Raw genomic sequence first — 24018 nt, 5'->3', positions numbered from 1 at the left:
GAGGCCACGTCAGAACGAGATGAGATTGTCATGTTCGAAAGAGATGCGAGTGTCACACAGCCTCATATTTTCATAGTCGTCCCTCACAAAACCTCCAAGCTGTGTAAACACTCTTTCATTGTGCCTAAAAGCTGCAGAGCATTAGCATATCCTCAAAGCACAACCAACAAAATTCATCTTTAGACTTCGACATGTTGAACGTAGGATGTTGGAAGCACTGACGGGACAGGCAGTAGAAAATGTTGGCAAAAGCGAACATTTCTACTCAGCAACAGTATATCAGTCCAGACTGTTCTTTTATTTAGTCGAATTCATAGTCCACATGGCATCTTATGGCTGCTGTTGTGTAACCGGTAACTGTCTGGGAGGAATTATGCTGCTTGAGCACATGAGGAGACTCCTGCTGTCCTCTACTTTCCTCTCAATTCACCACACTCGCAATGTTCTATATATGACACATACAGTATACGTCTCAGGCATAACTAAACACTGCATGCATTCATTTACATTTGGAATAGTCTGCTTTTAAAAGGCAGTCATATACTTCCCCCACTTATTCACTGGGGGAAATATTGCAAAAAACATTTTAATCTTCTGGAGGCTCTCGTATAATGAATCCGTTCAAGTATTTGTTTATATAAGAAAGTTTTATGTGGATTTAATCGAATCTTTGTGTCAGTGCGAGGAAAGAGTGAAAACTAAATATTAAGAGCACAAAATACACTTTGGTTTGGTGGTCAGAATTTACATTTACCCCACAAGAGTAACAAGATGTGGATTCTTCAGAGGTCTGAGAAGCTACAGCTCTTACAGGAGAGATAAGAAGTGTCCAAAAGTGTCAACTTTACAACAACATGATGCAGACTGGATTCTGGTCATGACTTTCAGTTGCAGTGAAAGCAAATGAAAGAGGTGAAGGCAACATAGCAATGAATAAAAACCAAAAATAAAACAATGTAAATAGCTGAATGATTCTTCCAAAAAATAGAGAACCAGTGAAGACAGATATTTCATTTCACACTGAATTGTACAGTTTGACCACACACACTGAAATACACTTCTGCTTTAATGTAGTACATGGATGCTAACTTCTTAAGTCTTCTTAAGTCAACTTCATTCTGTGATCCTCATCAGCTTATCTAGACACAAATAATGTTTTTGACTGTAAACATAACTAAGAAGGTCTGAGAATTAATGAGATCAATACCTGATATAATTTTCCCTTGAATCCCCCTTAATTATAATTTGAATTGCCCTCTCCTGTAGTATTTATACCGTATTTTTATGTGTTGTTCCACACATCTACACAGTAACTGGTATGATAAAACAATTGAAGAGTACAAGTCTGGTTACTTTAAATGCTTTGGAGTTAAAGAATCAAACAGATCCATAGTTAGAGTTTATATATTTACAATTTAAATCAAAGCACATAAGATCCTCAATGCACTGATTTATTCTTTGCAAATCTGCTGAGAGTTTTTATTGCCTGAAATCAATCCCTTAAGAATTCAGTTTTCTGTGTTGGCGTGAAGTGAGAACAGAAGCTGGAGTTGATTTTCTATAACAGCACCTAATAACCAAAAAAAAAAGAAAGAAAGAAAAGAAAATGTGGCAATGCAAAGCTTTCCACGGGGTTTAAAAAGAGTCGTCGCTAGTCGTATGTTGAGAGGTTTGTCTTGTATCACAGACACACACCTGCATCACATTAACTGTAGTACCATTCAGAGTTTTCAGCGTGTCACATCATTATGTCTTTGTCGCCTGCAGTATTTCCTGCACGACACGTAAACCACACATAATAAAAAAGATGCAAATATGTACAGACAGAATGTGTTCATTACATGCTCAAAGAGCTCAAAGAGCTGTATTTGAGGGTGACCTTTGAACCTATCTTGCTTGTCTGCCTTTCGCTAATCCAGTTGTGAATATTTATGGACAAGTCAAATCCAATATGTAGGCCATAATTTCTTCAAATACACATATTCTGTTACAACAGATGAAGTGGGACTAATGTCATATTTCAGTGGAAGTGGTGTTACATGCTGCTATGTCTTAAAAACATTTTTTTTTTCATTCTACATGTAATAGAGCCAAGCTTAAAACACAACGTGTGTGGCCTGGTGAACTTGCTCTAGAATCAATGAGAGACACATGAAGTACCGAACAGAACAATGGCCCACAGGGGGGAAAATGTTCTGCAGAGAAACCTGCCAGTACAACAGTAAACACTGCTATGGCTTATAACTTATCTACTTTTTTTTTTTGTCAAAACAACTGAGTGCTAATTGCACCACTGTGCTGAGAAACAACAGCACATTGACCTCATCTAAATTGAAGCGCTCAAACAAACTAACTTTCTTGAATTTGCAGGCTCAATCATAACTGGTACATCTGAAGCTGAACTGCGGAAACCATTCCAGTAATGTAATGTGAGCATGCAGACCACGAAGGTCCTGCTTTCCAGGCTTGAGTATCCCTGTCCCAGATCTAACTAAAGTGAAAAATTACACAACGCTCTTTGGGCTTCGCCCACTGAGTCATGTTGCTCAGCACGACCAGAATGCACACTCACGTTCTCGAAGACATTACTGTGCTGAAGTCTTGCTAAACTGAGGATTTCTTCCACAGAGGCAGAGAAGCATTGTTCCATATCTGATCCCAAATCGGTGTCACAGAAATCTAGGCATGCTCCTCAACTGCAGGACCATGTGCATGACTATCACACACACAACAATACATGTGTATCATGTACACCAGCAGGAAACTACAGTACAAATGACCTTCATGATTCAGTAACTGTGATCATTCCTAAAAGTGTTCACCAAAAAGAGGCTGAGCAAATTTCTACTGTAGACGAGATTAGAACTAAAACCACAAAGAAATGCTACTTTGGGCAACAATAATGTCCCAAATCCCACTCTCAACTGAAAATTAGTTATTATTAATTATCTTTTCTTCTCTCATGAACTTGTTTGATCTGAGCACTGCCTGTTTCAGATATTGGTGGCCTAGTCTGATTATTTCATGTACTGTTGCAGTAGTTTGTGTCTGAGCCACGTCCATGTGGCCACAGACAGAGCCAGCTGATTCATTCCACTCTCCCTCTCTCTCTCTCTCATGTGGGCAGGTACTGACTTACAGTCAGGGCTCTTACCAATAAAAGTGTAAATAAATTCTCTCAGTATTGCTGCTTATGAGACAAATCCATTTGTGACTCATTTGCAAATAAGAAAATGAAAAAGAAAATTCTACTTGCAGAGCCAAACCGTTTTAAGGAACATTGAACTCAGGATTGGTTAGTAAATTGGTGAGAAATTTTGATAATCTGTTGAAAGAGTAGTTACTTTCATTTTTTGACTCTTTACAGACTAATTATTAGCTAAGAAACATAACAAATAATGATTGAGTACTTGGTCCATCGAGTCATCACCAGTTGGGGTTTCACGGTGTAAATAGCTGGGTAGCACATTAAACCTGAGCCTTTGCTGCCACTCTCCAAGTGATTTATAAACTAATATTATTTACTGTACAAAGACAACCAAGAGCAACAAAATACATGCGCAGAGGTTCAAAGAAAGGCATTTTAGGAGGTGGTCACCAGCTGTTTCCTGTTTAGAAGGAGTCCATTAAGGCAACGCTGGAGAAAAGAAATCATTTTCATGATGGCATAACATTGGAAAGAGACAAAACAAGCAAAGATTATAGTCAAACATGCATTCGGTGCCATTAAAATCACGGATGAAGCAGGAGAACAGATGACAACCGGCCGTGCTGAGTAAATGGAGCCGGCCAGCAGCGTGGGCTTCACCTACAAGAGATGATGGAGAAATGTTACACCTCGCATGTCGACACGTTACGTGAGGCGGAGGTGTGTGTGTGTGTGTGTGGGGGGGGGGGGGGGGGGGGGGGGGGGCATTGCCCAGAGTGATTTGGGCTGTCCTTACAAGGTACAGTATGTACTGTGTAGGTACAGAACGACTCTGCTTCCCCGCATTTCAGCACCGCGGACAGCGCCAGGTCAGTCCGCACAGACTGATGCGGAGGCTGCAGCGAACTGTTGCTCCCCCCCCCCCCTCCTCCGAAAAGAAATACTTGCGCTTGAAAAAGCACCTGCAGTGATTCTGTGACAGATAAATGGACGGATGGGTGGATGGATGGGCTTGCAAAACGATCAAACGCGATAAGATTACTGTGCTGCCACTTCAAAGTGATATTACGGTGGACTGCGCTCATACTGCAGTCTTTATGAAACGATTATGACAAATGCCTCCAAACAAAGTGTATAGCTTATGTGTGGGCGTGTGTATGTGTGTGTGTGTGTGTATGGGGGGGCAGTATCATGTGGCAGCATGAGTAGCCCTGCAAGTAACAAGCTGTAGAGCATCTGGACATGACTCATTCCCCTAATGAAACCCCTCTATAGTATAATCATACGATATGGACACTTTGCCGTAGCTGTGGGGTTCAGCAGCCACTTTACAATGACCGTATGGCACCTTGTGGCGTTGTTTTTTCATGTTCCAGTCATTGGGCTGTATAAAAGTCGCCTTACGTTTGCATTTCTAAACTGACTGTAGAAATGCCGATCTTGAAATGGGCATTGAACGGTTCTCTACAGTCCAGTGCAGTGCGGTTTGTGTCGTTGCAGCAGCAGAAGGGCAGTTTTCTGTCTACAGGTAGACTCAGCCTCACTCCAGCCTACACCTGTTGGAGGGACGCAGTCACGATGCCCCCTCGTGGTTTCAACACAAATCGCAATCGCGTTTACCCCCCCCCCACCCCCCCACCCCCATCTCCAGATATGCTCATAAGAAGAAAAGGGTAAAATGCTACACTGACGCATTTTTAATTTAGTTTCCACAAAACTAAGAACGGGAGCCTGATGTGAAGCGCTACTGCGGTTGTTTATAAACTGCGATAGCATCTTTAAGGTGGTGGGTTGTAGGCTGTATCATCCCACGCAATTTCCCTTTCTATGCAGTCACTGGCCTTGAATATCAGCCATTCTAAGAGTATGTGTTCTTCATTGGCTGTAATGGCCATAACAACAACAAAAAAATGGCTAGGACAGCCTATGCGGAGTGTCGATGAACAAAACTGGGTGTTTCTCGTGCAAAAACCATCACAACGCTGTATGAATTAAGTCCATTTTATAAATAAAAAGAAAGAAAGAAAGAAAAGCTACAAACCAAAAACGCCGTAAATTAACAAGAACGGGCGTAAATGACTCACCAACTCCGATTTTCTCCTCTTCTGTCGGTATCCACATAATTGGTTATTTTCCCTCCGGTAGAGCAAGCCACATTATGTCGATATCGTGAGATGATGCTGCTAAAAAATAAGAGCTGAAGGCTACAAACGATCCTGGCTGCTCATACATGGGACTACATGTCTCCACCGGAATCAGTATCCTGACGTTTGTGTGTTCAAGGGGGGAGGAAGGACCATCAAAGCCTCAATATCTCCGCTCTATTATGTCCCGGCGTGTGTCTCCAGTCTGATGCAGTCTCCGTTTCCACCTAAGGTAACGCGCGCACACACGCAAACATGCGCACGCACGCACGCACGCACGATCGCACGCACGCACGCCGTTTTTCTTCTCTCCACAAAAGGTGTTAATACTGCAGCCGCGTTTCAAGTGAAACCGAGATATTTCTTTTCCTCGAAGGTTATTTATTTGATTTCTTTGTTTTTTTCCTGTCTTATCTCCCCCCCTCGCTCCCCTTCCCCAAGCCAACCGCGCTGAAGTCCAGCTGATCCACAATAGGCTGCTCAGCACGCGTTAACTGGCTGAAGCGGTCGGTAATTGGAAGGTAATAAGTCGCGATAATGTTCACCGATCCGAACTGTCGAGCCGGTGCGAGGAAACACTGAGAAAACTGCTATGAACCATAAGCTGCGCCATCTTCATGGTCATCACATGACTCGTTTTGTCAACACTGATGTGTCAAGCATTTGCAAATATATGCGCCCCCCCCTGCCTCTCTCCCCCTCCTCTGTCTCTGCATGGCAGTTGCATCCATCATAAACACAAAGTGCATTTTCCCCTGCTAGGATGCTGGATGCTGGCTGGCAGTCTGCCTTTTCTTTGATTGAATGTGTCGCTTTGGGGGCTCCTGGCCATCAAGTAGCTCCCGGTGTTACAGATCAGGCCAGACCATGTGGGGAAGCACCTCCTGGTTGAGTCATTTCAAAGAAGCAGACCCACTACCGGCGATGCTTTGTCATAGTGCAGTCATGCTCCCACACAGACGAAGTGCAACTAATTCCTGACGGTCAGTTTCGCCTTTTCAGCTGATTGATAGGTTTGGCAAACCGTGGATTTCCCATCAGACCTACATCACACAACCATTGGCTGATTTATAGAAGGTGCTCACGGGAAAAAAAAAAAAGATGGATCCTGAAGTTTACAGCGTTGTTATTTATTCACCTGTGACTTAATAATTTCATGCTTGTATGCTATTATATAAACAGGTGTGTGAGGTGTGGATATGGCCTGGGACTTTAGGACTTCATTTTAGACTTGAGTGTGTATATATATATATATATATATATATATATATATATATATATATGATTGTATTGCTTTCTATATAAATATTTCATCTACTCTGTTATTCTTGTTATATTTAACTGTAGACTTTTCAATTAGCCTGTCTGTGTATTTCATTTGAAAACATGAAGGTCTTAGTGCTGTTTCAAAGCCTCCGACTTCATGACAACAACAAAAGAAAGTGTGACGTACTCCTTTGATGGCCCAAAAAGGTCCAATTTAAATATATTGAACAAAATTCTGTAATCACCCTAAAATATTCCCGATAATTTTGAGGTTTAGCTGTATGACTGATTTGAATTGCAATGCGTATGTCGTGCAACATGGAGACTTGCGCACAAAGTACCGATGTGTGGACTGAGTTTATGGCATGCCAGTTTATCACGAAGTGAGTCACTGCTGTTAAAATAGTCTGTGGGGTAATGATGAGCACTATGAATATTACTATGAAGCTTCAGACCTGTGGACTTAACAGCCTATTCAAATCCACTAATATGGCCTAATTATTTAAGTATGGCCAAAGGCCAGAGCACTTTAGGATGCAATACGGCACAGAACTAAACACACCGGCATATGGTTCTAAACACACACAGAGTATACAGTATTCATCCAATAAAGGCTTTTTAATACAATATCTCACCCATTACTCAATGCACATCCAGTCATTATAGTGCAATATGATGTCTTGTCCTATAGACAAGGCAATCATGAATTGAAAAATAAGAGTGATTTGGTGAATATTGAGCGTCCACTGAGTTTGATGTAGTGTGGGAGGGAGGGCAGTATTCAGTAGGGTAATTTCTCTCCATCATAGCGACGCTGTGACTGACTCCCATCTGTCTATTACTTCAAGTGGAACACTGTGGGCGGTGTTCCAATCACATACATAAAGCTGGAGGAGTGTGGGGCGTTTAACAAGCTAAATATGCATCCCAGCTAATGAACATTTGAGGAAAAAATAAAATATATCAAATTATACACTTCCATAATACTTGCTGAAAATATGCACCAAGTGACTCTACTGCATGCAAATGGTACAAATATGGCACAAAGGACATGCTAAATGATAAAAAGATGTGGTAAAAAAAAAAAGCCTCATGCATATCATTTTCCTTAATCAGTTTGGGAAAAGCTGTGGCTACATTTAGCACTCATGCAGCAGCACTGCAAGGATGAGACACAGGTCCACTGCAAACAGGGACTGCCCATTACAGTGAGAGCTGCTATCTGTTTCAGCTCTCCCAAAGCCAGCACACAATAAGAGCCAGCCGAGGAGGTAATAAGAAGCATGTCCTACCAACTCATCCATCACCTGCCTTCACACATTCTTATTTCTTTATGCTCCTCACGATCATACATCTCATGCTCTCTGTGCTCCCTGTACAAATTATCACTGTGTGTACACATGGACACCCACGTGCCTGTGCAGGCACAAACAGACAATTTAGAAGACTTACTTGATCCTTCTTAATGTGGCTTGGGTGACTATTTTAATGTGTTCTATTATTAACTGTGGGGGAGGCCACAGGAAAATTTTGTGACAAATCCCTGCATGCACAATTCAACAATCAAGAGACCCAGTGTCACTTCATGGAAAATGAAAGTCTATGGGCAATAAATATGTGATTATTTACATTTAACAAATGCATGGCATAACTAATATACTGTATGATTAGCATAAAATGTATGTGTAAAATCTGCTGCTCACTCTTAATGCAAATGTACACTTGCAGGTTGTCTACAAGCTCCATTTCCTGCATAGTTTCTCCTACCTCAAGCAGCCTGCAAATTTGTAATCTCATTTCATTGGAAATCAGAATAATTTCACCAGAAATACCTTTACTGATAAAGAGATTATGATTTTTGCCTTACTGTTGAGGAACACTGCTGACAGAATTAACATAAGGTATTATCACAATCTTAATTCATTTAGGTAGATCTGTGCTGCAAGAAAGATCTGGAGAAACAGACACACAGCCAATCACACACAAACACATACAGACAGCATCAGAAACAATAAGAGTCATACCTGAAAAGGTCCCTAACTATAGAGTTTAAATTCATCCAATTGGACCAAACTAACAAATGTCACTGTCCTCTGTGGTGCCAAATACCAGAAGGCAGGTTCCAGTTCAGTATTTACTAGTGGCCTTTCAAGGGTTAGCCAGTCTGAGGAAAATAAGCTTTCAATTTGAGGGAAGATATGACACCGCTAAAGGAGCTTTGGTGGGATACATGGATAAACACTAGTGGTAATGAGTAGTTTCCTTCTTGTTATTACTGAGTTGGAATGAGTAGCGTGAGATTATCTCCACAGACATGATAGACAACTGCACAGTGGGGTTTTTTTTGTCCTTAAGAGAAAAAAAAATACACTTTATTCTATTTGAAGTAACCCATTTTGATATTAAGAGTCTGGGCCATCTGTTCCTCACGAGGTTTAAAAATAAAACTGCTATCTGACCAAATTGCCAAATACTTACACGGTTGGACGACGCCAGTTTCAGTGTAAGGTTGTCTGCAGAACACTACACTACTAATAAATCATCAAAACCCATGTATGTTTATTGTATAACGGATCAAGCACAGTGAGTTATTAGATAAAGTTTGGTTTGATGAAACACAGGCGAACGAACTTCCCTACAGTTCAAAAGATTAAGGATTCCCACCAGAAGATCTCTGCTTTCAGGTTATAACAGTGAAGTTTGGATGCTAATTAGACCTCTATACTGATACCAGTTTGCAAGCACTCTTGTTTTCCTCCTTTTAAGAGCCATGGATGTTTCAGACTGCTATAACAGCTTAATACATGTCTAATGTCCGCAAGTATCATTCACACTTCATTAAAGAAGCACACAAAGTTAATTTTGCGGGTTTATTTATAGTAAAAATACTTTAGATACATACAAGCTGTACATAAATTGTCTCAAGAACGTCAACATAAAAGTCTCCTTGTTGAGAAGAAAACAGGCAAAATGAATAGATACAAGGCAAAAACATGAGAAAAATCATGAAATGTTTGCACTGTTTTCAAAAAGTGTGCAATTACAAGGCATTTGTTTTCACAATGTTGAGAGTTTGAAGCCTCCTGTGACTCCAGAGGAAACCAAATTTGATATTAAATATATTTTACCAACATCTTTTATTTCAAATGTTTCTATGTTCTCTTTAAAGGTTTAGCAAGATCAGATTTTATTCCAAGGGATGAGTTTAACTGTCCTTTTACAGTTCTAAGCTAAAGTCACTGTGATAACCCCCCTCTGTTTTCTTATATTAAGTTACATTTTCACTGTTTAATTGGACTTGTGCCATTATCAACAGCATGAAACCTTGTTATTTTTATTTTTTTTGAATATCCACTAAACCCAAATCCTCACATGGCACAATTAAGGGTTGTAAAACAACTGAACAGCAGTGGGTTGGAGAAGCCTGTACATGTGATGTTTTGATGGTGAGCAGGTGTGAAGGGTTTTTTTTTTTTTTTAACAGTGTGGTTCTGTCAGCAATTCAAGAGCAGAAAGCTGATTTAGTTTTCGTATATACATAATGAACTCAGAGGGCGATGTTCACAAATGGCACTGCTGTGTGTGGCATTTTGGTCATTGGTTTATTGTGAACGTAAAACCTGAAGATGGGCGAGGTGTTTAATGAAGCGTTGGCAACATGTTTGTGCATTACATTAGCTGCCTAATTCAATACTTTAGTAGTTTTTGGTGATTTTTCCCGGGAGTCTGGCAAAACACAAACTTGAGAGAGCATTGTATCCTTTGCCACACAAATGCAGACGCACAGCTCTGCAGTGTAAGCCTTTTCCCCTACAAACACTAATCTGTGACCAAACAGAGGCTTATAAAGTGAGAGAATCAATATCAAATGAAGAGGCTCATTTAAAGAGCCGTAAATATGATAAAATATAAAACTTTTCCTTCACTGCATCTACACGCTAGCAATTTCGCTCATCATCAAGCCCACTTATTTTATAAAACTATATCAAATACAATCATTTTTGCTCACCATTATGTCAATTTGTGTGCATCTTTCCCTCCCTCCGCCATCTCTCTGCGAGATCGTTCTTCCTTGGTCACTCAGAGTGTCAATGCGTGCAGACACCTACTGTTTCAAACTGGCAGAGCTCCAAGTTATCTCCCACCTTATCTGCTGATGTTGTCCTCTTTTTCTTGCCTCCTGTACTGCAGTTCAAATGTCTATGAGGCAGAAGCCTTGACGGGTCATCCAGTTCCTCAGTCCCAGATGCCAGTGGCCGTTCACTCATTCAGGGATAAGATGATGTCATCCTCAAGGTCAGAGTTGTCAGAGCTGTCTGTGTGTGAAACAGACAAATACAGATTTAGAAATGTGGGCATACAGATCCTTGCTGCGTAGGTCAGTGGGTAAGGAGCAAAAGTGTCAAAATAGCAAAAACAAAGCAGCTTTGGCAAAATGTGAAAGAGCACTATATTTATATTTTTCTCCTCTGTTACTCTCAACATCTCAAATAAAGCCAGACAGCAGTTTTTAAATTCCAGTGGGAAGGACAACATTTCTTTGCACTGACCAGACAAGCATGAAAACACAGAAACTAGACCAAACATCAGCTTTGTTGCATTATTTACCTGAGACTGCAGATCAGGACCCCCTTCTTCAAATGTAGATAAAAACGGATTAATTAGGCTACAAGACCCTGCTAATTCTCATCCAGCTGTGTGCTGGACAGCAGATCACCACTGACAGTGCACACTTACTTTAAAATAATGTGTCTGAATTTTTCACCATTCATGCATTTTTTTATTTTGTGAGGTCAGTGGCTAACATTGGATGAAAAGGCCTGGCTAGTGATCTCTGTTCCAGTTCATTGCATGTTCCAAGGGGTTGAGGTCAGGGCTCTGTGTGGGCCAGTCATGTTCTTCCACACCAAACTCATCCCACCATGTCTTTATGGAATCATAGTATTGTCAAAAAATGTATTGGTATGCTGAAGCATTAAGATTTCCCTTCAGTGGAAGCAAGGGACCCAGCCCAACCTCAAAATGCAGCATAAAGTGTGTCTGAATACTTTTGTCCATATAGTGTAAGTTTGCAGGTTAGGACTCTGACAACACATGCAGATAACTTTTACGCCACTTTCAATAAAAGACAATCCTGACTTGTGTCAAATCATCTGCAGTGGAAAGAAGCTAACTTGGTTGTCCTCAAAGGAAGGACAGGACCAAGACATTTAAAAATGAAAGTGAATGAACAAGATGGGGAAAAAAATAACAAAAGGCAAAAATACATATTAAGGAGATTTTAAATGCTTTAACTGATAGAACTCAACAACACTGGAAGACTTTGTAAGTGCTACTCACCATTGTCACCATCCAGATCAACATCGTCATTATCAGAGTCATCGTCATCATTGTCATCGTCATCATCATCATCCCCGACGTCGACATCCTCTTCGAGAAGGCGCGCGACCTCTTCATCGGAGGGAGAGAATTCATCATTCCCATCATCCTCCTCTTCTTCGTCCTCATCCTCTCCGCCATTCTCATTCTCTAATTCGGCGATCAGAGGATCTGTATCGACATCGTCATCTGAATCCTCATCATCGTCATCGTCTTCCTCCTGATCGTCATCCTCCTAATGCAGAGATGATTAAATTATAACTATTTTTTAATTTCTGCATAAAGGAACCAAAAAGACACTGCAAATTAAAGAGAACCAAGTTAGAACCTGATCCTCCTCGTCCTCCTCCTCTTCCTCTGCAAGCCTTTGCCGGCCAACTTCATACAGTCTGCACACTGTGTCAGTGTTCACAGAGTCCTGGTTCTGTGAGATAAGCAGGAGGAAAAGGAAGTTAAATTCCTTCATATATTTAAATTATACATAAATTATTACAAATGCTAGCAAAAAAAGAACTACACTGCAATGCCACAGTAAGACATAAACACATACCTCAATAACAGCCAGGTAGCAGTCTTTGGTATCAGTGCAAAGGTCAAATATATTCCTCTTGACATCAATTGTGGCTGAGAGGAGAACAAAGAACGTGTGTCAGACGTCAGTCACCGAAACTACACATGTATAGAATATTACAGAAATGAACAGTAAGTAGGATTTAAAAAAAAAAGCTCTCAAAACAAAACTCCTTAACTCCTTAATTAAGAATAATAAGAAAAGAAATTAAAGTGAGGTGAGGGCAGGAAGCCTCACCAATTGGTTTGTAGTCTGTGGCATTAAAAGTCCTGAACGACGAACCAAATGGACTTTTCATCTGCATCTCCATCATGTCATCTTCATCATCAGCCTGCAACATTGCTGCAAAAAAACGAACAAACAAACAAAATAAAAACAGCTCAAGTGAGAGAGTAAATAAAAACTGCTCAGAGCAAGCTGGTTAGTCATGGTTCAGGTTCCTGAGAGGTTCAACTGGTCATATGGGCAGAGCCATTACAGTGCACCTATGGGTCTTCCTGTGGGGTGGCGTAAACCAGCTGGTTCTCTTTGTACCCGGTCCAACATTGAGCCTTCTGTCCATATGGCTCAGAATGACCGTGGTGTCAAGCGTTCACACAAACACACACACACACACCCCTCTACAGGCTCTTTTCACACCTCTGTCTTCAGACACATAGATGCTCACTTTGCTTCATAATTATCAACCTCTCACTCAAACACACCTTTCACACATTAGTACTGACTGTGGAGTGAGTTGTAGGCTTCATGCCAATTGCACTTCATCACCCATCATGCAGCAGCTTCTGTGTTTACCTCCATAGATGACTGTGCCATTGTTGTTGAAGACTATTCTGCACTGGTCAAGAGCAGGAACTGTGTGGAGGAGGTGGAAGGTCCGCAGATCCCACTGAAACTCAAGCTAAGGATCGTTACACTTGTTTTTTTTTATTTGCAGCAACTAAATATCCAAGGAATGCAGTCACACAGAGATTAAAACCATGCCCAGTAGTAAAATCAGTTTTCATTGCTATAAATATTTAATGTTCAGCAGTGAAATAAAAGTTCAATAGTCATCCCATCATTGGAGGTCCTGGTCAGGTTTATGAAATGTTCTAGTTTGTTTTAGTTGTTAACTTTCAAAATTAATTAAAGAATAAAAAAAACCCTGTCCCCTTAATTTGGCAGTATTTTTTTCCAACATATGTAACAGTAATGTTGGCAGCCACAAAGTGTGTATTTGGGTGACAAACATTTTCACTTATTTTTAACTCCCTACTCTACAAAGACGTAAGGACCCACTGCACTGTCACATGCTCTGGAAAAAGATAAATTACATTTAGCTATATTAGCTTCATGGCTCTAAGGTAGTGATCATCAAGTGGTGGCCTGCCGGCCACATTTAGCCCACGGAATATCAATGAATTCAGATAATGTGTACACCTTGGTCACCAGAGGTCCAGCTGGTCCAGAGAGTGATCTTAAATTAAGCTGCCAGTCTGGGGCAACAAGCCAAAAATTCCTTAACTCATGGTTCACACATTCTACAGATTCAGATATTCCCAAACTGCATCCTCTCTGCTCTGTGGACTCCCTAATGAAACCACCCTGGATGAGTTTGGGTTTCACTTTTCTCACCATTATGCAAGTGTCTTGACATCAGCAAAAAACAAAAACAAGCTAACTCCTACTGTACTGTACTCTTAACAAACCAAATACTGAGGTCTAGAGGATACAATTTCCGTGTTTATGATGACCTCCAGGCCGTTGGGATGGAACACGCCACTGATGTTCATGTTGAACTTGTCAAACTTGTGGATGGCCTGAGCTGTGCGTACATCCCACAGCACGCCGTCATTCAGTACCAGGTCATCTGTTGGGTTGAAGGTGGCACAGTTCCTCTTGTAGTTGTTGGCCAGGTCTGGGTTGTTTAGAGTCAGAGTTACCTGACCAGTCTGGATGTCATAAATCTGGCAAGAAGGAGAAGAGCTAAACATAGGCGCTCACCACTGATGGGTAATATTTTGTATATTTATCATTTCATACTGTCAGGTTCGAACAATGCTGACATACGCACTCGTGCTACATGTTCCTTCGTCCCGATGACTCGATCTTGTGAAAGCTTACTGAACTCCACGTAATGGTCACCCAGAAAGGAATGCCTGATGAAAACAAGAGCAAACAATTCAACATGGCATCAAAAACAAGAAGTCAGTGTGCGTACAAAAGCTGAGTAATTTAAAACTTGAGAATGCTTAAAGACATGAAACTGTGCGGATGAATGAAACCAAGTGCTTGTATCCCATGAACTGAAGACGGCAGCCTTCAGGCTGTTAGCGTGCATAATTACGCAGCATGTCATCTCCTTTCAGCAGCTCCCTCTTTTGACAGCATAAAGCTGCTTTATCATGGGGCAGAGAAGACCACATACATGGAGGCAATGGGACCACAGATTGGCTTAATTTAACTACTGATTGATAACCTGTGGTCAGACAGCAGTCATGGTGTAGATGTATTCTAGTAATTTCGCACTCCAAACATTTCAGATTTCGAAGCTGTGATTTTTATTTCATAGAATGAATTCTGTATGTAGCAGATGAAAATATAGGTTCAGTCTCTTGTGCAAACATTACTTACTTCATGATGAACACTGATTTCATGCCCCATAGTGCAGACAGAGGGTAACTCCAAGAGGCTGACGTTAAGAGCAGAGAACCATCCTAAAAAATATAACATATGCTGATTAAAGGTCTCCATACAGGTTATATTACATACATACTGTGCTTGGAATAACTTGTGTCTGATACATTTTTTCTACAAAAAATTGCATATAAGATGTTTATTCCCAGAGTATGGATACTGGAGGTTTCAGATTTCCACATAACACACGTTTAAGTTGCACCGTGACTGGCTGCAAAACTAGTTCTGATGTCACAAAATCCTGTTTGCACGTACATGGCTTAAACTCATCCAAGTAAAGCAACAATTTGCAAAACATATTTGAGTGTTGGTGGACCTACAAGGCCAAGAAGACATAAGAAGACATAACATACAATTGTTGATATATTAGTAGCTTTGTCTACGGACCCTTGAGGGTTCCAGGTGAGTGATGGCTGAACTGTGACAGCTGTAGCTGGCTTCCTCCTGGCCTGTGAACACATTGTAGAGCTTGAGCTGCCCTGTGCATGTCCCAAGCATCAGGAACCGCTCGCGAGCTGAGAAGGCACAGCACATGAACCCGCTCTCGTCCTCGTCTGCCTCTCTGAACACTGAAATGGGACGGAATCTGGGAAAGGAAAAAATAAAAAAAAAAAATGCAGAGAAATGGTTGTGAAGGGTGGACAAGTCAATGCACTTTCTGTTCAAGGACGAGAAGATGAATCAAATAAAGTTACCTACCTGCTGAAGATGAGATGTCTGTCAAAGCAGCCTCCATCCACTCCTCCGTATTTAGGATATATAACCCTCCGTGTGTGTCGGGATGTGAAGTTGATGGGTGCTTGGCGTCTCTGTTTGGGCTCAGGGCATTGATGAGGGGTGAAGAGAGAGAAAGGTGGGCATGTTGCCACAGGGTTTTTGCAGCGTGAATGCTGTTCCCTCAAGTACTCGGTGATGATGCTGTCCAATGCAGGCGGGGAGGGCAGGTGCCTGTCAAACTGTTTCTTCATGGCTGGACTCTGGCTGAAGGCCCCATGGTCAGACTTCTGCCTCAGCACCCGAGGTTTCTTGCAGCTCACCGCACTGCACCCCATTAGCCGTTCGCGAGAGAAAACAATCCGTCCAATAAGCGGGGAGCCATTGCTACAGTGGTGGACAGACGTCGAGGGGAAAGCAGTCAAAGAAGACCCAGTGGGTTGTGATGCTGAAGGACGTGTTTGAGGATTGCTGGATCCTGGGGTGGACGAATGAGAGGGATGGTTTCCGAGTCTTGACCCGACACCATTGGCTAGCCGTGGGGTGCGGGGTAGAGTAGCAGCAGGGGGAGCGGGTAGCGGAGGAGCGACGGGTGGAAAAGCAGAAGGTGAATGTGAAGAATGAGACATACATGCCATTGGGAGATCAGCCTCCTTGGTGAGAGTGGTTGCTGTGTCATGAAGGCCTTTGGCCACAAGGTGGTTCCTAATAAGAAGAAGCAGCTCTTTCTCAGGGAAAGAGATCCTGGACTGTGCAACCACACTTGCCCTCTGCAGCCACGCCAGAGACACGTCCGTACCGATCAACAACGGTTTCCCAGAGATCCTTTCTATCAGCTCAGCAGCAAACTTACAGAACTTGACATGTTCGCTGCGTTTGTCCTGGAGCACAGGCTCCTTCATGAGCTGCTGGATGTGTCCGCTGCTGAACAAAGGCAGCTTGCTGATGATCTGTCTGACTGAGCTGGAGCGAGACAGACCCACAAGAGCCTTACAGGCCAGAGCTCGGATCTGATCTGCATCAGTAATGGGCATCTTTACTGTCAGCAGGGACAGCAGCACCTACAGGACAGATACAGAATGCAAGTTAAAAACACCGGCTGACGGAAGTCAAGGCATGTTCCAAATGCTCGCCACAGACTGATCTGACCTGGCACCAATCAAAAAAAGAGGTGGACAAACTCTCTACATGTTAAGAAAAAGGTGCTTCAATACATCTTTTACAATCTTATTGATTCTCTGAAATACATGATCCTTCTTTAAAAGTGGATAGGAGAAACTGGTGCCCTATAATTGTTTGCTCAGGGTGCTGAACTCACAATAAGGACATTCTTAATCATCTGTCCAGTCAACTTTCATACAAGGATTTGGTTTTTATGATAAAATGTGTGATTTACAGAATCAACAAAATATTTAACTACACGTTCTCAGGTTTCATGTATACATCATGTATAAGTGGAGCCTCCTATGCAAGATGAGGACATTCTGTTGTGTAAGGTAGTCGCAGCATTCTTCTTGCTGCATACCAATTGATATGTCTACCATTCCACCTGGCCAATTTTCTTTCTGCTACGTCCCAACTGCATGTCAAAGTGTCCCCCAGATCTCCTGCTGTGATGGTCTGCTGATGGGACCATAAATACCAAGTCCATTTACCATTTATCATGATGCAAAAATGTGTCAAAATTTCAACGCCTTTTCTGTCAACACTCTTAGGAAATAGGACTTTGAGGAAACACTCTGTTAATGCTTTAAAAATGTCGAGTATAGGCTTTAAAAAAATAAAAATCACAATTAATTGATCTGTTAACAGAATTGCTCACTGGTAGAATGTAACTGTACCTTGATGCCGTTGTTAGACTGCACCACATTCCACATTTTAGTGAGCACGCTCTCGCTGGCTTTGGTCTGCTGAGGCAGGCGGCGACGGGGGGTGCCAGCAATAAACTTGCCAATGCTGGACATGCGTTTGTCTGGAGCACAGACGCAGTTGATGACAACCTGCAGAGCTGACTTCTGAATCTCGGCATCATTTACAAATACTTCTCCTTCTGCCACTGCCAGGACTATACTCATTCCTGAGAAAGAAAAAAGAAACACCAATTTAAAGAAAAATATTGCAGGAGAGTAACATCTGGAGTTGTGCCTTCTCTCAGAAGGACAGGACACAAGCTTTACAAAATAAACAAAAATAAAAATGCAAAGCTACTGCATGTTATTGCATTCTCTGAGTCATTTTAAATTTAATGCACTACATTTACAAAAAGCACTGGAACAGCTGCTTGAATGTGTTTGTGAATATTGGCTGTATACAATAGTTTCATATTGTTGCTTAAAATAAAATACACAAAACCTTTAATGTAACCATCTTCGATTCTGACTTTTTAAGAACACCAGATAACTGAAAGTTATATTTGATAGATGGCTCTTCGCTAAACCGGTAAGACCTACCAACAGTGGAAACAGATGATCCCCCCTCATCAAGCACAGCGACAGCCTCAGACAACAACAGCTGGGTCTTTGGAACAACTGTGAGGATACTCAGGATGTCAAGGGCATAACGTACCGTATCACTCCTAGAGGCAAAGAAAAATAATCATGACATAACAAGTCATTTGATTAAAAAAAAGTGGATAAAAAAAAAAAGGATAAGGCAATTGATGAGAATTACTGGTCCACACCTGCCGTAGTAGGTCCTCCATTCACAGGCAATAGAAATGAGCTGCAGGAGGAGCTGGACACAAGACAGCTTGTGAAAGACTTCCGCTGGTTCCCAGTACAGTCGGGGTGGACTGTACTCTATCAAAAATTCCATCATTTCCACCACCTGCTCACGGCTGTAGCTGACAGCCTGGGAAACGAGACGTGAACTGAAGCAATCATTACAGGTACACACAATCCAGTATCAACAATTAAAGCATAACAAGGGCAATAAAAACATAACATCTGTATAAAAATGTTTACAATCTCACTAACTCTTTGCACCTTATAATATGGTTGGGAGTGGATGGGGGCACCCCCCTCCGTGCGCTGCAGGGACTGCTTCACCTGCTCCACCTTGATCGCCAGATGGGCCTCAAAGTATCTACGTAGGGCCATGCAGGTGTGCTTGGCTGTCTGCCTGCTGGAGAAAATCTCATCATCACTCAGCAGAGCTCCCTGGTCCTCAGGGTTCAGGATCTCCAGTGTGCTAATCTGAAAACAGTTGGTTCATAACCAACATTAGTACACAATAAGGACCTGTTATGATATGCTATGTTATGTCAGTTCTCGAAATATATCACATTTTCTGCGAATGATACGGATGGTTAAGTTTACGTAGTTACAGGGAGGATCGCGTGCGGTTTGTCCTACCAGATTAACAAGGCGTCGGAGCCCATCCTGCTTGTCGAAGAGCTCCAGGACAGCACGGAAAGAAAAGGAGATGGAGAAGAACATGGTGGCGTGGCAGCAGCCAGACGCATGTGAGCATTCCAGCAGCCACAGTGTGTAACCAACCACATCTGACAGGATGCAGTGGGGCAGCATACACACCTTGAGAAGAGAGGACAAACCAGTGACTGCAGATGTCCACTGCGACAAGAGCTATGCAATACTGTTAAAAAGTACAATTTCTCATGATATACCTCAACATTAACATGAAGATGATCCTGTAAATTAATACATGATGATATTTTTGTTCAATTAATCACATATAGCACTTTTAACCAAAATGTAGCTCCATATAGGAGACCACATTTACACACAGGGAGCTGTTTAATAAAAATTACTTATAAAGTGAAATTGATGACCATAAAGGTAAAAGAACTTGTTCATTTAACTAAACTGTTAAGTAATTTTTAGGTGCAGGGAGCAACAGCTTTTGAGATATGTCATAATATGACCATTATCAAAATTCTAGACAATATCTCACATCACAATGCCATATAATGACACCATGCTCTGATGACCACAAATAGAAATAGGTTACCATCTCTCTTTGGACACATACAGTACACATAAAGCTGCATGAAACATTTCACTGGCAAAGTTATAGCAATACTGCAGCTTTCACTTTGCATCTGCACAACATGTGTGTGTTTTGTACCCTTTCCATGGCGTCCTGGTTATAGGCAAGGTAGTAGAGGCACAAAGATACTCCAGTTGCAGCCATAGATGGCCTTGGGATTTCCAGCAACTTCTGAACTCCTCCATGAGCCACAAACTCCGCAGCAAACTTCTTGTGCAGTAGCAGAGAAGCCAGATACTGTGAGAGGATAGAAAAGTAGACAAATAGGTTGAAAAGGCTTGATGTTGTGTTCCAGCACTGAGGAGAGTTAACTAGATGAGGTAAGCGTTTACCTTGAGAGCCTCAAAAGTGAGCTGCACATCATTGGTCTGCTTTAGATCCATATAATGCATGAGCAGCTCACGGGCTCCCATCTGCATGAAAACCGCCAGCAACTGCAGGTATAAAGAGGACATCAAGAATATGTGAATAATGTGAATTTGCTTTACTATGGAACCCCATAACAACTTCTTGCTGTAACCAACGTTAAACCATGTTAATCACTTCAAAGCCATTTTTTCAAAGTATGAGAACAGAACCATTTCTTTTTGATTAAGAAAGACTGACATCTGCTGGAGAGACTGTGACAAGACAAGTGAAAAGCACAACTTGCATAAAGTGACAAACAAAACACTTTGTACGCTTTTGGTAAGAGACAAACCTCCTGATACTCTCCAAGAGGTGTGAGATACTGAAGGATGAGCCTCTGCTCGATCTCTGGGGTCAGAGGATACAGATGATAGTTGTTGCCAATCACCCAGGGGCTCATCTCAGACCAGCTGCTGTTGGAAAGCTCGCTGAAGTTCCTCTCTGGCTCTGGCAAAGAGAAATTTAGCTTGTGTTTTGCGGTTTTGCCGCTCTCCCTCTCTGCCTTCCTTCTAAAGTAACTGCTGCCATCAGACACACACTGGTATGTCAGCGAACCCGGGGCAGACATGGGCTTCATCATGGTCTTTACAGCCGAGTTGGCACGGCTGCTGGTCTTATGAGGGGAGTTGAGTCGGAAAGACAGCTCATTTTCAGGCTCGATGGTAGAGAGGGGAATTTCGCCATCCTCCTCTGGCCCCGTCCCCTCCTTTTCACCTCCGTTTCTGCCCGATGTGAAGGGCTTCTCTTCAAAGGATCCGTCAACAGCCTCCTCATCCAAAGGAAGCAAAGGCTCACTCAAAGTCTTCCTGGGGCTGGGCCGTTTGATTTCCCTTTTGTTCTCAGCATCCTTATCCTGAAGCTCGCGGAGTCGATGCAGCATCAAAGGCACCTGTCAAAGTAAAGCATGAAATACAATTTGATGGAAAGCTGCTACTTTACACTAACTACTGATGACAAGCAAATTGCTGTGATGCTTTGTGGGATAACACAGTTCTATCAGCTGTAGTAGTACCTTGTATATCACTAAATACTTTAAGATAATTCATAAGTAAAACTGACATTAGAGACAACAGATATCTCCCACTGACCAAAACAGAGTTCTCCTCCCTGTAGTTGGCTGCAATGTCCTGGTTCTCCATGGCACCAGCCAACAAGCCTGTGGCATAGATTCTGAGGGGCTGTTCGGCCTCCTGAGCCCACTTAAACAGCCTTTCAACTATGCCCTCCTGAGGAGAACGAACACAGAACAGCAGTGAAATAGGCGTAGAAACAAGAACATGACCAGATTGTTAATCAGGAAACTGCTAGTACTACTATATTTTGCCCAACTTATTCCCATTTTTTGTGCAAATAAGAACATTTAACGGCTTCCAACAGAATTTCACAAGTGCAGTTCTAAATAAAATTGCTGATACCGTTTTTTTTAGTCTATACTAACTTTTCAAAAGTTTCAAAAGACCTTGTAATCTTAAACAGAAGAGTCAGGTGACAGCTTATCTGTGTCAGCTGGCAAAGAGCAGAGGTCAAAGTGTAACTAACTTGCAAGCTGGACTGTGACTCCACAAACAAAAGATTTTCAGACAACAAATCTAAACAGGTCTGCGATTATTTACAAGAGATGGAGTTGTTGTTCAATACTACTGACTCAGTGATAACTTGCCTTCTGTCCCTAATCCATTTATCCAGCTGATTCAGTACCAAAGACAGTAGTGTGCCTGAGCAACCCCACATAGATCCTCCTCCCAAGACAAAATGAAAACAGTTCCTTTCTTCTCCTGCTTCCTTTTGGTTGTGGTGATGGTTGACTTTTTTTATTTACACTAGCAAATGTGTACTGTTGCTGGTGGGAGGCATGTTAACATGTACTACTTACTGAACCTTTAACCACTACACAGAGCACATTGAATACACATCTGGAAAACTACGAAGAACATAACAGGGTAGCATAATAGCGGTGACATGAAACACACTGTTTGAACAAGAGAACAGAGCAAAAATACTTAATGCTTTTATCTTATCATGAACTCAGAAATAACCCACCTTTTCCTGAAAGACCACAGCTGTCTCCAATCCAGGCATGATGTTCTGAAGCAGGCGACAGGCTGCTGCATTGAGGGAAAATTCTCTGCTAGTCATCACATAGCTATTCACCAGCTACAAAGGGAAGGGAAAAAAACATAAAGCATGAAGACATAAGCATAAATAATATTCTGACTTTGATGATAAATATGCCCCTTTATTTTGCTTGAGAACAGTCTCCATTCAGTCCATCCATTCTTACTGTGTTCATAAAGTCGTCATTCTTGAACAGGATCTTGAGCAGGTGCCCTAACACGCATTCTGGATCAGCTCTCCCTAGTGGCCAAGAGAGAAATGTCAAAAACATACACACTATTTTAAACCCCCAGTACTCTTACCATTATATGCTCTTTTTTTCATACCAGGATGTCGATCATCAAAAGGGTCTGGATCTGCTTTGTGGTACTCTTCTGTCTCTTTCTCAACAAGCTCTGAAGTTCTGAAAGTTACAACACATCAGCACATCTACCATCGGTAAGTCACACCCACAAAAACACAGCAGGTGAAACTAATCTATGATCAAGTCTTGCAATAAACAAGAAGCATAACCACTGACTTGGTGAGGATGTTAACCAGCTCCTGTGTGCTGCCTTGCTGCTCCCTTTCCCACTGTTCCAGTAGAGAAGTCAGCTCTGCCTTGGAGTCCACACTGGCAGATGCCGACGCCATAGCGCAGCCTGTCAGGATGGCATGTGCTTAATATGCGTTCATTTCATCATCAAGACATTCTTTACGATCCAGTCCACATTTATCCGCTACTCCGGAGGGCTGTAACAAAGTACGCCGCTCTATGTCATTACTCGTGATTAATAAAAGAAAACATCAACGAACAAAACAACGTAAAACCGTGTATACATTTACAGGATATACAGACATATTTCGTTGGTCGGCAAAACAGAGAGAAGAAGCGGATTCGCTCCGTTGCTTCACAAACTTCACATCACAATGTGTGCAGGTGCAGTTGCCCTCCAGGGACTGCAACTGTCAAACACGCCGGACTGTTACATTTCAAGTCAGCATATACATTAACACAGAATCTCAGCATCTGTGCTGATTTGATTGGGAACTACAACCTCAGCTCCGACACTTTGTGTTTTTTCCTGCTTTCACTCATAGTTTACAGTGACAAACTCAAGACATTGCCTGTTACGATATTTGGCTAATGTTAGCTAGCTAAACAAGGAAGCTCACATACTTAGCCAGCTAGCGACACCCTTAAAACGGTCACTTATGAATTCCAGTATAGTTTATTTTAAGTCTGAGCTGTGCAGACACTCACGGCATATTGTGTGAGATTCAAATCATTCTCGAACCAGCCAAACTTGCCTGCACATGTAACCTGGCACTGAGGTATTAGCGAGCAGCATCACAGGTAAACCTGGCTATTAGCTAGCATGCTAAGTTTACCTCGTTGTTCCGCTTAGTTCTTCTCCCGTGTTAACAGATTTACCAAGGCTTGTATACGCCGATATCAGTCCAAACCTGATTACTTTTCGATGAATATCCACGTATCGATAAACGTCTCACAACCAAAGCTTTATTTGCTTTAATGCAGCTTTGTGTCCACGGTTTATTATCATTATGGCGAACACGCTCTACACGTCGTTTCACAAGCGACGGTC

At 42.0% G+C, this 24018-nt stretch overlaps 2 protein-coding genes across 4 annotated transcripts in view; both read right to left on the bottom strand.

The window, feature by feature from the left end:
• Positions 1-6343, bottom strand: part of LOC124063562 (dedicator of cytokinesis protein 3-like) — a 47549-nt gene extending 41206 nt beyond the window's left edge. The window contains exon 1 of the mRNA XM_046397339.1: positions 5233-6343. Within this exon, the coding sequence (XP_046253295.1) occupies positions 5233-5269 (37 nt within the window). The 5' untranslated portion in view covers positions 5270-6343. The remainder of the gene's footprint in view (positions 1-5232) is intronic.
• A 3653-nt stretch (positions 6344-9996) lies between these two features.
• On the bottom strand, positions 9997-23942 carry LOC124062759 (DDB1- and CUL4-associated factor 1-like). Of its 3 annotated transcripts, none has more exons than XM_046395694.1 (25): positions 23804-23942; positions 22953-23164; positions 22759-22835; positions 22599-22672; positions 22358-22471; positions 21406-21543; positions 20610-21206; positions 20242-20343; positions 19988-20146; positions 19255-19434; positions 18886-19095; positions 18582-18751; positions 18352-18476; positions 17743-17978; positions 15887-16962; positions 15575-15773; positions 15125-15207; positions 14565-14649; positions 14224-14457; positions 13304-13397; positions 12746-12850; positions 12488-12561; positions 12266-12361; positions 11899-12172; positions 9997-10874 (listed from the first exon to the last, which is right to left on the bottom strand). In XM_046395694.1, the coding sequence occupies exons 2-25, from the start codon at positions 23063-23065 to the stop codon at positions 10819-10821; spliced, it is 4671 nt and encodes a 1556-aa protein (XP_046251650.1). In that variant the 5' UTR covers positions 23066-23164; positions 23804-23942; the 3' UTR covers positions 9997-10818. The 3 variants fall into 3 exon arrangements, with proteins under 3 accessions (XP_046251650.1, XP_046251649.1, XP_046251651.1); XM_046395693.1 differs by having other exon boundaries at positions 22953-23073; positions 23804-23941; XM_046395695.1 differs by lacking the exon at positions 23804-23942 and adding an exon at positions 23676-23783 and having other exon boundaries at positions 22953-23073.
• Positions 23943-24018: the final 76 nt, after the last annotated feature.

This window comes from Scatophagus argus, chromosome 8, assembly GCF_020382885.2.
Source record: "Scatophagus argus isolate fScaArg1 chromosome 8, fScaArg1.pri, whole genome shotgun sequence".
In the NCBI taxonomy this organism is placed as follows: domain Eukaryota; kingdom Metazoa; phylum Chordata; class Actinopteri; family Scatophagidae; genus Scatophagus; species Scatophagus argus.
Note: the sequence above shows the minus strand (reverse complement) of the source record. Positions and strands in the feature narration are given on the sequence as shown.

Coding starts and splice junctions, on each gene's coding strand:
- LOC124062759 (XM_046395694.1), bottom strand. CDS start 23,065: ATGGCGTCGGCATCTGCCAGTGTGGACTCCAAGGCAGAGCTGACTTCT. Junction 21,207..21,405: donor GGGAGGAGAACTCTGTTTTG/GTCAGTGGGAGA, acceptor TTACTTTGACAG/GTGCCTTTGATGCTGCATCG. Junction 12,362..12,487: donor GCTACCTGGCTGTTATTGAG/GTATGTGTTTAT, acceptor CTTATCTCACAG/AACCAGGACTCTGTGAACAC.